Here is a 13,924-nt window from a genome sequence, read left to right on the forward strand (position 1 = left end):
CGCACTACTCTATCCATAGCCCACGCCACGCAACCATACAACATTGTTGGAACTACTATTCTTCAAACATACCCATTTTTGCTTTCCGAGATAATGTTCTCTACTTCCACACATTCTCAAGGCCCCAGAATTTTCGCCCCTCCCCCACCCTATGATCCAATTCCGCTTCCATGGTTCCATCGCTGCCAGATCCACTCCCAGATATCTAAACACTTCACTTCCTCCAGTTTTTCTCCATTCAAAACTCACCCCAATTGACTTGACCCTCAACCCTACTGTACCTAATAACCTTGCTCTTATTCACATTTACTCTTAACTTTCTTCTTCCACACACTTTACCAAACTCAGTCACCAGCTTCTGCAGTTTCTCACATGAATCAGCCACCAGCGCTGTATCATCATGAACAACAACTGACTCACTTCCCAAGCTCTCTCATCCCCAACAGACTTCATACTTGCCCCTCTTTCCAGGACTCTTGCATTTACCTCCCTAACAACCCCATCCATAAACAAATTAAACAACCATGGAGACATCACACACCCCTGCCGCAAACCTACATTCACTGAGAACCAATCACTTTCCTCTCTTCCTACACGTACACATGCCTTACATCCTCGATAAAAACTTTTCACTGCTTCTAACAACTTTCTCCACACATATATTCTTAATACCTTCCACAGAGCATCTCTATCAACTCTATCATATGCCTTCTCCAGATCCATAAATGCTACATACAAATCCATTTGCTTTTCTAAGTATTTCTCACATACATTCTTCAAAGCAAACACTGATCCACACATCCTCTACCACTTCTGAAAACCACACTGCTCTTCCCCAATTGATGCTCTGTACATGCCTTCACCCTCTCAATCAATACCTCCCATATAATTTACCAGGAATACTCACAAACTTATACCTCTGTAATTTGAGCACTCACTCTTTTCCCTTTGCCTTTGTACAATGGCACTATGCACGCATTCGCCAATCCTCAGGCACCTCACCATGAGTCATACATACAGTAAATAACCTTACCAACCAGTCAACAATACAGTCACCACTTTTTTAATAAATTCCACTGCAATACCATCCGGACCTATTATATATATATATATATATTATATATATATATTATATATATATATATATATATATATATATTATATATATATATATATATATTGATTGAGAGGGTGGAGGCATGTACAGAGCATCAGATTGGGGAAGGCAGTGTGGTTTCAGAAGTGGTAGAGGATTTGTGGATCAGGTGTTTGCTTTGAAAATGTATGTGAGAAATACTTAGAAAAACAAATGGATTTGTATGTAGCATTTATGGATCTGGAGAAGCATATGAGAGAGTTGATAGAGATGCTCTGTGGAAGGTATTAAGAATATATGGTGTGGGAGGAAAGTTGTTAGAAGCAGTGAAAAGTTTTTATCGAGGATGTAAGGCATGTGTACGTGTAGGAAGAGAGGAAAGTGATTGGTTCTCAGTGAATGTAGGTTTGCGGCAGGGGTGTGTGATGTCTCCATGGTTGTTTAATTTGTTTATGGATGGGGTTGTTAGGGAGGTAAATGCAAGAGTCCTGGAAAGAGGGGCAAGTATGAAGTCTGTTGGGGATGAGAGAGCTTGGGAAGTGAGTCAGTTGTTGTTCGCTGATGATACAGCGCTGGTGGCTGATTCATGTGAGAAACTGCAGAAGCTGGTGACTGAGTTTGGTAAAGTGTGTGGAAGAAGAAAGTTAAGAGTAAATGTGAATAAGAGCAAGGTTATTAGGTACAGTAGGGGTGAGGGTCAAGTCAATTGGGAGGTGAGTTTGAATGGAGAAAAACTGGAGGAAGTGAAGTGTTTTAGATATCTGGGAGTGGATCTGTCAGCGGATGGAACCATGGAAGCGGAAGTGGATCATAGGGTGGGGGAGGGGGCGAAAATTCTGGGAGCCTTGAAAAATGTGTGGAAGTCGAGAACATTATCTCGGAAAGCAAAAATGGGTATGTTTGAAGGAATAGTGGTTCCAACAATGTTGTATGGTTGCGAGGCGTGGGCTATGGATAGAGATGTGCGCAGGAGGATGGATGTGCTGGAAATGAGATGTTTGAGGACAATGTGTGGTGTGAGGTGGTTTGATCGAGTAAGTAACGTAAGGGTAAGAGAGATGTGTGGAAATAAAAAGAGCGTGGTTGAGAGAGCAGAAGAGGGTGTTTTGAAATGGTTTGGGCACATGGAGAGAATGAGTGAGGAAAGATTGACCAAGAGGATATATGTGTCGGAGGTGGAGGGAACGAGGAGAAGAGGGAGACCAAATTGGAGGTGGAAAGATGGAGTGAAAAAGATTTTGTGTGATCGGGGCCTGAACATGCAGGAGGGTGAAAGGAGGGCAAGGAATAGAGTGAATTGGAGCGATGTGGTATACAGGGGTTGACGTGCTGTCAGTGGATTGAATCAAGGCATGTGAAGCGTCTGGGGTAAACCATGGAAGGCTGTGTAGGTATGTATATTTGCGTGTGTGGACGTATGTACATGTGTATGGGGGGGGGGGGGGCCATTTCTTTCGTCTGTTTCCTTGCGCTACCTCGCAAACGCGGGAGACAGCGACAAAGTATGAAAAAAAAAAAAAAAAAATATATATATATATATATGAATATATATATATATATATATATATATATATATATATATATATATATATATATATATATATATATATATATATATATATATATATATATATATATATATATATATATATATATATATATATATATCCTTGGGGATAGGGGAGCAAGAATACTTCCCACGTATTCCCTGCGTGTCGTAGAAGGCGACTAAAAGGGGAGGGAGCGGGGGGCTGGAAATCCTCCCCTCTCGTTTTTTTTTTTTTAATTTTCCAAAAGAAGGAACAGAGAATTGGGCCAGGTGACGGTAGTCCCTCAAAGGCCCAGTCCTCTGTTCTTAACGCTACCTCGCTAATGCGGGAAATGGCGAATAGTTTGAAAGAAAAAGAAAGAATATATATATATAGATAGATAGATAGATATATAGATTAGATAGAGAGAGAGCGCAAGGAAACAGACGAAAGAATGGCCCAACCCACCCACATACACCTGCATATACATACACGTCCACACACACAAATATACATACCCATACATCTCAACGTATACATATATATACACACACAGACATATACATATATTCACATCTATATAATTCACACTGTCTGCTTTTATTCATTCCCATCGCCACCTCGCCACACATGAAATAACAGCCCCCTACCCCCTCAAGTGTGCGAGGTAGCGTTAGGAAAAGATAACAAAGGCCACATTCGTTCATACTCAGTCTCTAGCTGTTATGTAATAATGCACCGAAACCAAGGATCCTTTCCACATCCAGGCCCCACAGAACTTTCCATGGTTTAGCCCAGACGCTTCGCATGCCCTGGTTCAATCCATTGACAACACGTCCACCCCAGTATACCACATCGTTCCAATTCACTCTATTCCTTGCCCGCCTTTCACCCTCCTGCATGTTCAGGCCCTAATCACTCAAAATCTTTTTCACTCCATCCCTTCACCTCCAATTTGGTCTTCCACTTCTCCTCGTTCCCTCCACCTCTGACACATATATCCTCTTGGTCAATCTTTCCTCACTCATTCTCTCCATGTGACCAAACCATATCAAAACACCCTCTTCTGCTCTCTCAACCACACTCTTTTTATTACCACACATCTCTCTTACCCTTACATTACTCACTTGATCAAACCACCTCACACCACACACACACACACACACATATATATATATATATATATACATATATATATATATATATATATATATATATATATATATATATATATATATATATATATATATATATATATATATATATATATATATATATATATATTTTCTTTTTTTTTTTTTTTACTTTGTCGCTGTCTCCCGCGTTTGCGAGGTAGCGCAAGGAAACAGACGAAAGAAATGGCCCAACCCCCCCCCCCCCCGCATACATGTATATACATACGTCCACACACGCAAATATACATACCTACACAGCTTTCCATGGTTTACCCCAGACGCTTCACATGCCTTGCTTCAATCCACTGACAGCACGTCAACCCCGGTATACCACATCGCTCCAATTCACTCTATTCCTTGCCCTCCTTTCACCCTCCTGCATGTTCAGGCCCCGATCACACAAAATCTTTTTCACTCCATCTTTCCACCTTCAATTTGGTCTCCCTCTTCTCCTTGCTCCCTCCACCTCCGACACATATATCCTCTTGGTCAATCTTTCCTCACTCATCCTCTCCATGTGCCCAAACCACTTCAAAACACCCTCTTCTGCTCTCTCAACCACGCTCTTTTTATTTCCACACATCTCTCTTACCCTTACGTTACTCACTCGATCAAACCACCTCACACCACACATTGTCCTCAAACATCTCATTTCCAGCACATCCATCCTCCTGCGCACTACTCTATCCATAGCCCACGCCACGCAACCATACAACATTGTTGGAACTACTATTCCTTCAAACATACCCATTTTTGCTTTCCGAGATAATGTTCTCTACTTCCACACATTCTTCAAGGCCCCCAGAATTTTCGCCCCCTCCCCCACCCTATGATCCAATTCCGCTTCCATGGTTCCATCCGCTGCCAGATCCACTCCCAGATATCTAAAACACTTCACTTCCTCCAGTTTTTCTCCATTCAAACTCACCTCCCAATTGACTTGACCCTCAACCCTACTGTACCTAATAACCTTGCTCTTATTCACATTTACTCTTAACTTTCTTCTTCCACACACTTTACCAAACTCAGTCACCAGCTTCTGCAGTTTCTCACATGAATCAGCCACCAGCGCTGTATCATCACTGAACAACAACTGACTCACTTCCCAAGCTCTCTCATCCCCAACAGACTTCATACTTGCCCCTCTTTCCAGGACTCTTGCATTTACCTCCCTAACAACCCCATCCATAAACAAATTAAACAACCATGGAGACATCACACACCCCCTGCCGCAAACCTACATTCACTGAGAACCAATCACTTTCCTCTCTTCCTACACGTACACATGCCTTACATCCTCGATAAAAACTTTTCACTGCTTCTAACAACTTTCCTCCCACACCATATATTCTTAATACCTTCCACAGAGCATCTCTATCAACTCTATCATATGCCTTCTCCAGATCCATAAATGCTACATACAAATCCATTTGCTTTTCTAAGTATTTCTCACATACATTCTTCAAAGCAAACACCTGATCCACACATCCTCTACCACTTCTGAAACCACACTGCTCTTCCCCAATCTGATGCTCTGTACATGCCTTCACCCTCTCAATCAATACCCTCCCATATAATTTACCAGGAATACTCAACAAACTTATACCTCTGTAATTTGAGCACTCACTCTTTTCCCCTTTGCCTTTGTACAATGGCACTATGCACGCATTCCGCCAATCCTCAGGCACCTCACCATGAGTCATACATACAGTAAATAACCTTACCAACCAGTCAACAATACAGTCACCCACTTTTTTAATAAATTCCACTGCAATACCATCCGGACCTATATATATATATATATATATATATATATATATATATATATATATATATATATATATATATATATATATATATATATATATATTGATTGAGAGGGTGGAGGCATGTACAGAGCATCAGATTGGGGAAGAGCAGTGTGGTTTCAGAAGTGGTAGAGGATTTGTGGATCAGGTGTTTGCTTTGAAAAATGTATGTGAGAAATACTTAGAAAAACAAATGGATTTGTATGTAGCATTTATGGATCTGGAGAAGGCATATGAGAGAGTTGATAGAGATGCTCTGTGGAAGGTATTAAGAATATATGGTGTAGGAGGCAAGTTGATAGAAGCAGTGAAAAGTTTTTATCGAGGATGTAAGGCATGTGTACGTGTAGGAAGAGAGGAAAGTGATTGGTTCTCAGTGAATGTAGGTTTGCGGCAGGGGTGTGTGATGTCTCCATGGTTGTTTAATTTGTTTATGGATGGGGTTGTTAGGGAGGTGAATGCAAGAGTTTTGGAAAGAGGGGCAAGTATGAAGTCTGTTGTGGATGAGAGAGCTTGGGAAGTGAGCCAGTTGTTGTTCGCAGATAATACAGCGCTGGTGGCTGATTCATGTGAGAAACTGCAGAAGCTGGTGACTGAGTTTGGTAAAGTGTGTGAAAGAAGAAAGTTAAGAGTAAATGTGAATAAGAGCAAGATTATTAGGTACAGTAGGGTTGAGGGTCAAGTTAATTGGGAGGTAAGTTTGAGTGGAGAAAAACTGGAGGAAGTAAAGTGTTTTAGATATCTGGGAGTGGATCTGGCAGTGGATGGAACCATGGAAGCGGGAGTGAATCACAGGGTGGGGGAGGGGGCGAAAATCCTGGGAGAATTGAAGAATGTGTGGAGGTCGAGAACATTATCTCGGAAAGCAAAAATGGGTATGTTTGAAGGAGTAGTGGTTCCAACAATGTTGTATGGTTGCGAGGCGTGGGCTATGGATAGAGTTGTGCGCAGGAGGATGGATGTGCTGGAAATGAGATGTTTGAGGACAATGTTTGGTGTGAGGTGGTTTGATCGAGTAAGTAATGTAAAGGTAAGAGAGATGTGTGGAAATAAAAAGAGCGTGGTTGAGAGAGCAGAAGAGGGTATTTTGAAATGGTTTGGGCACATGGAGAGAATGAGTGAGGAAAGATTGACCAAGAGGATATATGTGTCGGAGGTGGAGGGAACGAGGAGAAGTGGGAGACCAAATTTTAGGTGGAAAGATGGAGTGAAAAAGATTTTGTGTGATCGTGGCCTGAACATGCATGAGGGTGAAAGGAGGGCAAGGAATAGAGTGAATTGGATCGATGTGGAATACCGGGGTTGACGTGCTGTCAGTGGATTGAATCAAGGCATGTGAAGCGTCTGGGGTAAACTATGGAAAGCTGTGTAGGTATGTATATTTCCGTGTGTGGACGTATGTATATACATGTGTATGGGGGTGGGTTGTGCCATTTCTTTCGGCTGTTTCCTTGCGCTACCTCGCAAACGCGGGAGACAGCGACAAAGCAAAAAAAAAAAAAAAAAATATATATATACATATATATATATATATATATATATATATATATATATATATATATATATATATATATATATATATATATATATATATATATATGTATATATATATACATATATATATATATATATATATATATATATATATATATATATAAATATATATATATATATATATATATATATATATATATATATATATATATATATATATATATATATATATATATATATATATATATATATATATATATATATATATATATATGTTTAAAATTGTATGCATTCACACTTGGTCACCTTTATCCAATCTTGTGTCACCCATCCACACAGGAAACGGTGTCGCCACCCTCTGCGACAACGAGGTAGCACCAGGAAGTGCAGGAGAAAGGTAACTTTCGCTAACATTCATTCTCTGGGTCTCCTATGTAATGCACCGAAATCACAGCTCTTTATACGCATACAAACCCCACAGACGTTTTCACGGTTTATCCCAGACCCTTCACATTCCCGATTCAGTCCACTGATAGTTCTTGGACCCTAGTATACCACACAATGTCATTTCAATGTATTCTGTTAACGCCTTTCCCCCTCCTGCATGTTTAAGCCTGATGGCTTAAATCTTTTTTCACTCCTTGCTTCAACCCCCAATTGGGTCTCTTCTACTCTTGTTTCCTCCACAACTGATGCATATATCCTCTTTGTCAACCTTTCCTCACTCACTCTTACCGGATGTCCAAACCATTTCAACCACACTCTTTTTATCGAGACACTTCTCTTTTACCGTTCCATTATTTACTCGATCAAACACCTCTCACCACTTATTGTTGTCAAAATTTCATTTCCAACGCTTGCACTCTCCTCTGCACAGTCCTCTCTATACCCCATGCTTTGGAGCCATATGATATTGTTGGAACTACTATATCATCATATTACCCATTTTTGCTCTCCGAAATTATGTTCTCGCCTTCCACACATTCTACATTGTTTCCAGGACCCCGACTCCCTCCCTCACCCTATGACTCACTTGCACTTCTATGGTTCCATTCGCTGCCAAGTCCACTCCCAGATATCTAAAACACTTCACTTTCTCCAGTTTTTCTCCTTTACACTTACATCCCAGCTAACTTGTTCCTCAGCCCTACTGAACCTAATAACCTTGCTTTTATTCACATTTACTTTAAACTTTTTCTTTCATGCATTCTGCCAAACAGTTACCAGCTTACGCAGTTTCTCACTGGAATCAGTCATCATCGATGAACAACAACTGGCTCACTTCTCAGGCTCTCTCATCCTTCTCTTCAAAGCTCTTGAATATACTTACCTCACCACCCCATCTATAAACAAACTAAAGAATTATGGACACATCACGCACCCCTTCCGTTCACCGACCTTCATTGGGAACCAACACTTTTCTCTTCTTCTCATTATTACTATTTCCATCAACATATAATATCAAAAAAAAAATTTTTATGACAAACGATGGTAAATATATCAAGTAATCAACATAAATAATATCATGAAAACTTGGCTAACATTATGAGGCCAGGACAACAGGTTTTTCTCAAAATCCTTCGTCCGTAATGTCATATTCTTTCACACACTAAAATGTAACATACTTATTTCTCGTGTGTATATTAATTGCAAGTTATTTCTTGTAAGTTTCACTCTTTTCGAGTTAATACATCATTACGTTTTAATTGTCGCTTTGTCATTATTTTCCTTTCTATTGCTTTCAATAGTTGCAAGTAACCTCATTTTCTAAAAATTTTCAAAGCGTCATGATGCATAGTTATGACATAGTACTCTTTCAAACCACTTTGATTTGCGGTGTTCATTCCGTAGTATTTTGTTCATAATATGTTCATAAGAAACTATGATCTAAGTCTTGGTCATCCTTGGAATGATGAGTCCCTTGAATGGGGATGTCATAGCCAACGTAGTGATCATAGCTTCGCTATTTGAACCCGATTTTACAGGCTAGACGACACCTCAAAGCCTCCTAATATCCTGAATATGAAAGAGCCATCCCGGCGGTTAATGTGTCCTCATCTGCTTACAGGTGGGATCAGAATGCATCCCTTACGGTCGTAACTCTACTGCACAAGGTCCAAGATGAGGGTTGTTTCTATTTCCGTGCTCTTAGTCTCACATACTCAGCGTCTGAGGAGAGTCATCTCTTATCATGGTGAAAAGCTGGAAGCGGTTTTAGTGCCGACAGGAACTGAACTATCCTACTGGGAGTCCACGATGCTACGATGGGACAAAGGATATTCGATCACTTGTAGTCGAGTTGGCCAGAGGACAGAGATGCGAATCCTATCTATGGAGTGTAGAACCTGTTGTATGGAATACATGCCTTTCAAGATTGGCACTGAATACTTTGCAGCAGCACTAGACCCCTCTCAACCAAACCACTCTATAACTTACCACCAACAAACCCATCACTGTCATGACATCTACACTCTGAAATGACTGGACAAGGACCATCAGCCGTCGAACTAACTCAGTCTTAAAAGCCACTCTACCAGGCATGCACCTGTTTCAAACTACACATCCTAGACACATACGGACGAGTTATACTTTTTTGTTTACTTTTCTGTTGGTCATGGAAAGAGGGGCAGGTGTGCAGTCTGTCGGTGGAGGGTGTTGAGTTAGTTTTTGTTTACTGATGGTACGGTGCTGGTGGCAGATTCGAGTGGGAAACAAGCAGAAGTTGGTGTGTTAGTCTGGGAGAGTTTGTGAAAGGAGAAAATTGAGAGCAAATGTAAATAAATGCATGATTATTAGATTTAGCAGCGCAAAGAGACAGGTTAGATGGGAGTGTGAGTTTGTATGTACTAAACGAAAAGACTTGGAGTACATGAAGTGTTTATATACTTGGGAATGGACATATCAACGAATGTAAACATAGGACCTGAGGTGGGATATAAGGCTGGTAAGAGGAAAATCGGTCTGGGACTATTGAGAAATGTGTGGAAAGGTCACTATCTGGGAGGGCGACGATGGGTAATGTTTGAGGGTATATTAGTCCTGATGGTGTCTGGATACGAGGCATGGGCTGCAAAGGAGGATGTACGGAAATGGGTGGATATGATGGATATGAAATGTTTGAGGACAATAGATGGTATGAGGAGCAATGATAGGGTAAGAAAGAGGTGTGATATTATGAAGAGTGTGGTTGCGGGAGCAGAAAAGAGTGTGTTGAAATCGTATCGACATATGGAGCGAATAAGTGAGGAAATGTTGACAAAGAGGACATGTTTGTGAAGGAACAGGGATAAGGGGGAAGGGGAGGCTGAACTGGAGATGGAAAGATAGAGTTAGTAAAGTTCTGAGTGATTGGAGCCTGAACTTGCGGGAGGATAAAAGATGTGCATCGGATAGAGTGAACTGAGGCTATGTGGTATAATGGGGGCGACAGGTATGCATTTTTAAGTTTTTCAGTTTTTGGGAGTAAAACCAAGATAAAAAGAATGTCCTTTGGTCCTGGACCATTATCACAGAATGATGATTTATAAGATTTCATTCAAGAATTTTGTTTCCTTACCTTCCACCGTAGTCCCATGTATCTTGGTAAGTCTTGGCGAAGTTCAACAATGGTTCAGGATCGTTTAGTAGGAAGAAGTAACCACGACACATTGACGATGTCCAGATTATCCTGGTCAGGTCTTCTGCTGTGTTGACGTACACCACCTGGATAGTGGATGGAGACGGATATAATATGTACAGCCAGTCTTATGGTGCATCCATACGTACCACTTGATGACTTAGGACTGGATGAAACTAGTATATACGGTAAAGCAATGTCTTCCACTGTGTTCATTTACATTACTTTTACAGAGTAGGGAGGAAGGGAGTTATAGTTTTTGGATGAAGTCTTTTATTGCCATCCTGTGCTCGACCCAATGAATGATTGGGGGAAATATCATGTGTAAAGGATATATTCCCGTATTGACGGATGAAAGCATAAAACACGTTACATGTAGATCTTGAGATGTGTCATCAATAGTTAGGTCTAAATATAAAGGTAACATATTGTACCATCTACTGTATGCGACAAAATCTATTTTGCAGTCCTCGCAAAGAATATTTAGGAAAATAATATCTATCAGAATTCTGTATTTTCGTACAGCACCTGCATCAGCACAAATATATCTATATCAAGATATGTATTGATTTATGTCTCGTCCTAACATTTGACTAATCGCGATTTTCATTAAAGATTATGAAGGAATACAGAAGAATACACAAAGAAGCAGCAAACTACAAAAAAAAAAAATTCCCCACCATGAATCCTTTCGAAGTTCGAAGCAGTAAACGGCCAAAGCAATCAGAATTACTGACATATGTGATACAGAGTAAATATACGGACAGACCGACGTTCAAGGCAGCTCAGATGATGTGAGTCATGGTCTTGAATCGAAAACTTTGTCGATATCTTAACGTATCTACAGTGGTGTTTCCAGCATCTCTTACTGGTAAATCATTCTATATACTTAAGAAGAAAAAGGAATTTGCCTCAGTCAGAGAAAAACGTTTACCACGCAAGTTTTGTGTTCATCACGTGAATGTGTGAACTAAGAGTCGGGGTAACTTGGCCTTAATTCTAATATGGCACTGATAGTGAGATAAATGTAAGTGCGGAGAGACAAGTCTATATACACTACTGGTTGGATTCAAACACCCTGGAAGGGGCGTCCGACTACCTCGGCCATATACAGGTTACAAGACATAGCCACTAGTGAACTAGCATTTTTGTGCTGCGTCCCAACCTCAGTTCACTGAGGCTAATATGGACTCTAATCGATCATGACACTAATGCTATGACTGCAAGCAAATCTAACACTGTAGAATAATTAGTATAGCCAAGAAAATAATCATCTTACCTGTCGTGGGTTGTGCAGGAGAAGCAGGCGCTGCAGTGCAGCGTGTCTGCTGTAGCCAGTATCATAAGCCACCACCAGAGCACACTCCCTGAGCTCTGCCTTGACCACAGTTACCAACATCTGGCTCAGTGATGAGGCTTCATCTGTAGACGACATTGAAACTCTCCGAGTCTTCTGGAGTGCCAGGAACTTAAAATTTCTTTTCTGCCATCTCTTTACACGTTGCACAGTGTTCACATCCCCATTCATTAAATGTCCTACACCGAATAATTCATTTTCCGGAAGGGGTATCTTACTACCGTGTCCTGCAGTAAGAATGAGTGGTTTTGTTGGCTGTCCGTCATGAATCGATAATAACAGAGGGCAAAATGGGGCGTGAATTTGCGACTCAATGTAAGATGAAGGATCATCGCGACAAGCCCAGTCGATTCCAGACACTCCTGCAGAGCTCCCTAGAGCTCTCGAAGATACTGAGAAGATGAGCACCGGCATCCATAATAGCACAAGTTGAAATCCCATAACTTCAGGATGCTGCGAGAAGGGCTGTGATATGCTGTTAGAAAATAATGAGTCTCATTACCCGAATGGATATGAAGCCAAACAAGGCATTTGTTTATGGTCTTTATTTCTTTATCGGCGTAAACGACAAAAAAAATGAATCCACTAATATGAGCAACCTCATTCATGATCTATATATATATATATATATATATATATATATATATATATATATATATATATATATATATATATATATATATATATATATATATATATATATATATATATATATATATATATATATATATATATATATATATATATACATACATATATATATATATATATATATATATATATATATATATATATATATATATATATATATATATATATATATATATATACATATATATATATATGTATATATATATATATATATATATATATATATATATATATATATATATATATATATATATATATATATATATATATATATATATAATCATTATTATTAATATTATTATTATTACTATTATTTTGCTTTGTCGCTGTATGGCCTAACCCACGCACATACACATGTAAATACATATACGTCCACACACGCAAATATACATACTTATGCATCTCAACGTATAAATATATATACACACACAGACATATACATATATACACATGTACATAATTCATACTGGCTGCCTTTATTCATTCCCATCCCCACCACACCACACATGAAATAAAAACCGCCTCCCCCCTCATGTGTGCGAGGTAGCGCTTGGAAAAGACAACAAAGGCCACTTTCGTTCACACTCAGCCTCTAGCTGCCATGTAATAATGCACCGAAACCACAGCTCCCTTTCCATATGCAGGCAAAACAGAACTTTCAATGGTTTACCCCAGACGCTTCACATGCCCAGGTTCAATCCATTGACAGCACTTCGACCTCGGTATACCACATCGCTCCAATTCACTCTATTCCGTGCACGCCTTTCACCCTCCTGCATGTTCAGGCCCCGATCACTCAAAATCTTTTTCACGCCATCTTGCCACCTCCAATTTGGTCTTCCACTTCTCCTCGTTCCCTCCATCTCTGGCACATATATCCTCTTGGTCAATCTTTCCTCACTCATTCTCTCAATGTGACCAAACCATTTCAAAACACCCTCTTCTGCTCTCTCAAACACACTCTTTTTATTACCACACATCTCTCTTACCCTATTATTACTTACTCGATCAAACCACCTCACACCACATATTGTCCTCAAACTTCTCATTTCCAGCACATCCACCCTCCTCCGCACAACTCTATCCATAGCCCACGCCTCGCAACCATACAACATTGTTGGAACCACCATTCCTTCAAACACACCCATTTTATGCTTTCCAAGGTAATGATCTCGACTTTCACACATTCTTCAACGCT

At 40.0% G+C, this 13,924-nt stretch overlaps 1 protein-coding gene across 1 annotated transcript in view; it reads right to left on the bottom strand.

The window, feature by feature from the left end:
* LOC139748784 (uncharacterized) overlaps positions 1-12,246 on the bottom strand; it is a 16,981-nt gene extending 4,735 nt beyond the window's left edge. Inside the window, exons 1-2 of the mRNA XM_071662219.1 lie at positions 11,998-12,246; positions 10,659-10,804 (exon numbers count right to left, since the gene is read on the bottom strand). Coding sequence (XP_071518320.1) covers positions 10,659-10,804; positions 11,998-12,246 — 395 coding nt within the window. The remainder of the gene's footprint in view (positions 1-10,658; positions 10,805-11,997) is intronic.
* Between the last annotated feature and the right edge of the window lie 1,678 nt (positions 12,247-13,924).

This window comes from Panulirus ornatus, chromosome 5 (genome assembly GCF_036320965.1).
Source record: "Panulirus ornatus isolate Po-2019 chromosome 5, ASM3632096v1, whole genome shotgun sequence".
Lineage (NCBI taxonomy): Eukaryota > Metazoa > Arthropoda > Malacostraca > Decapoda > Palinuridae > Panulirus > Panulirus ornatus.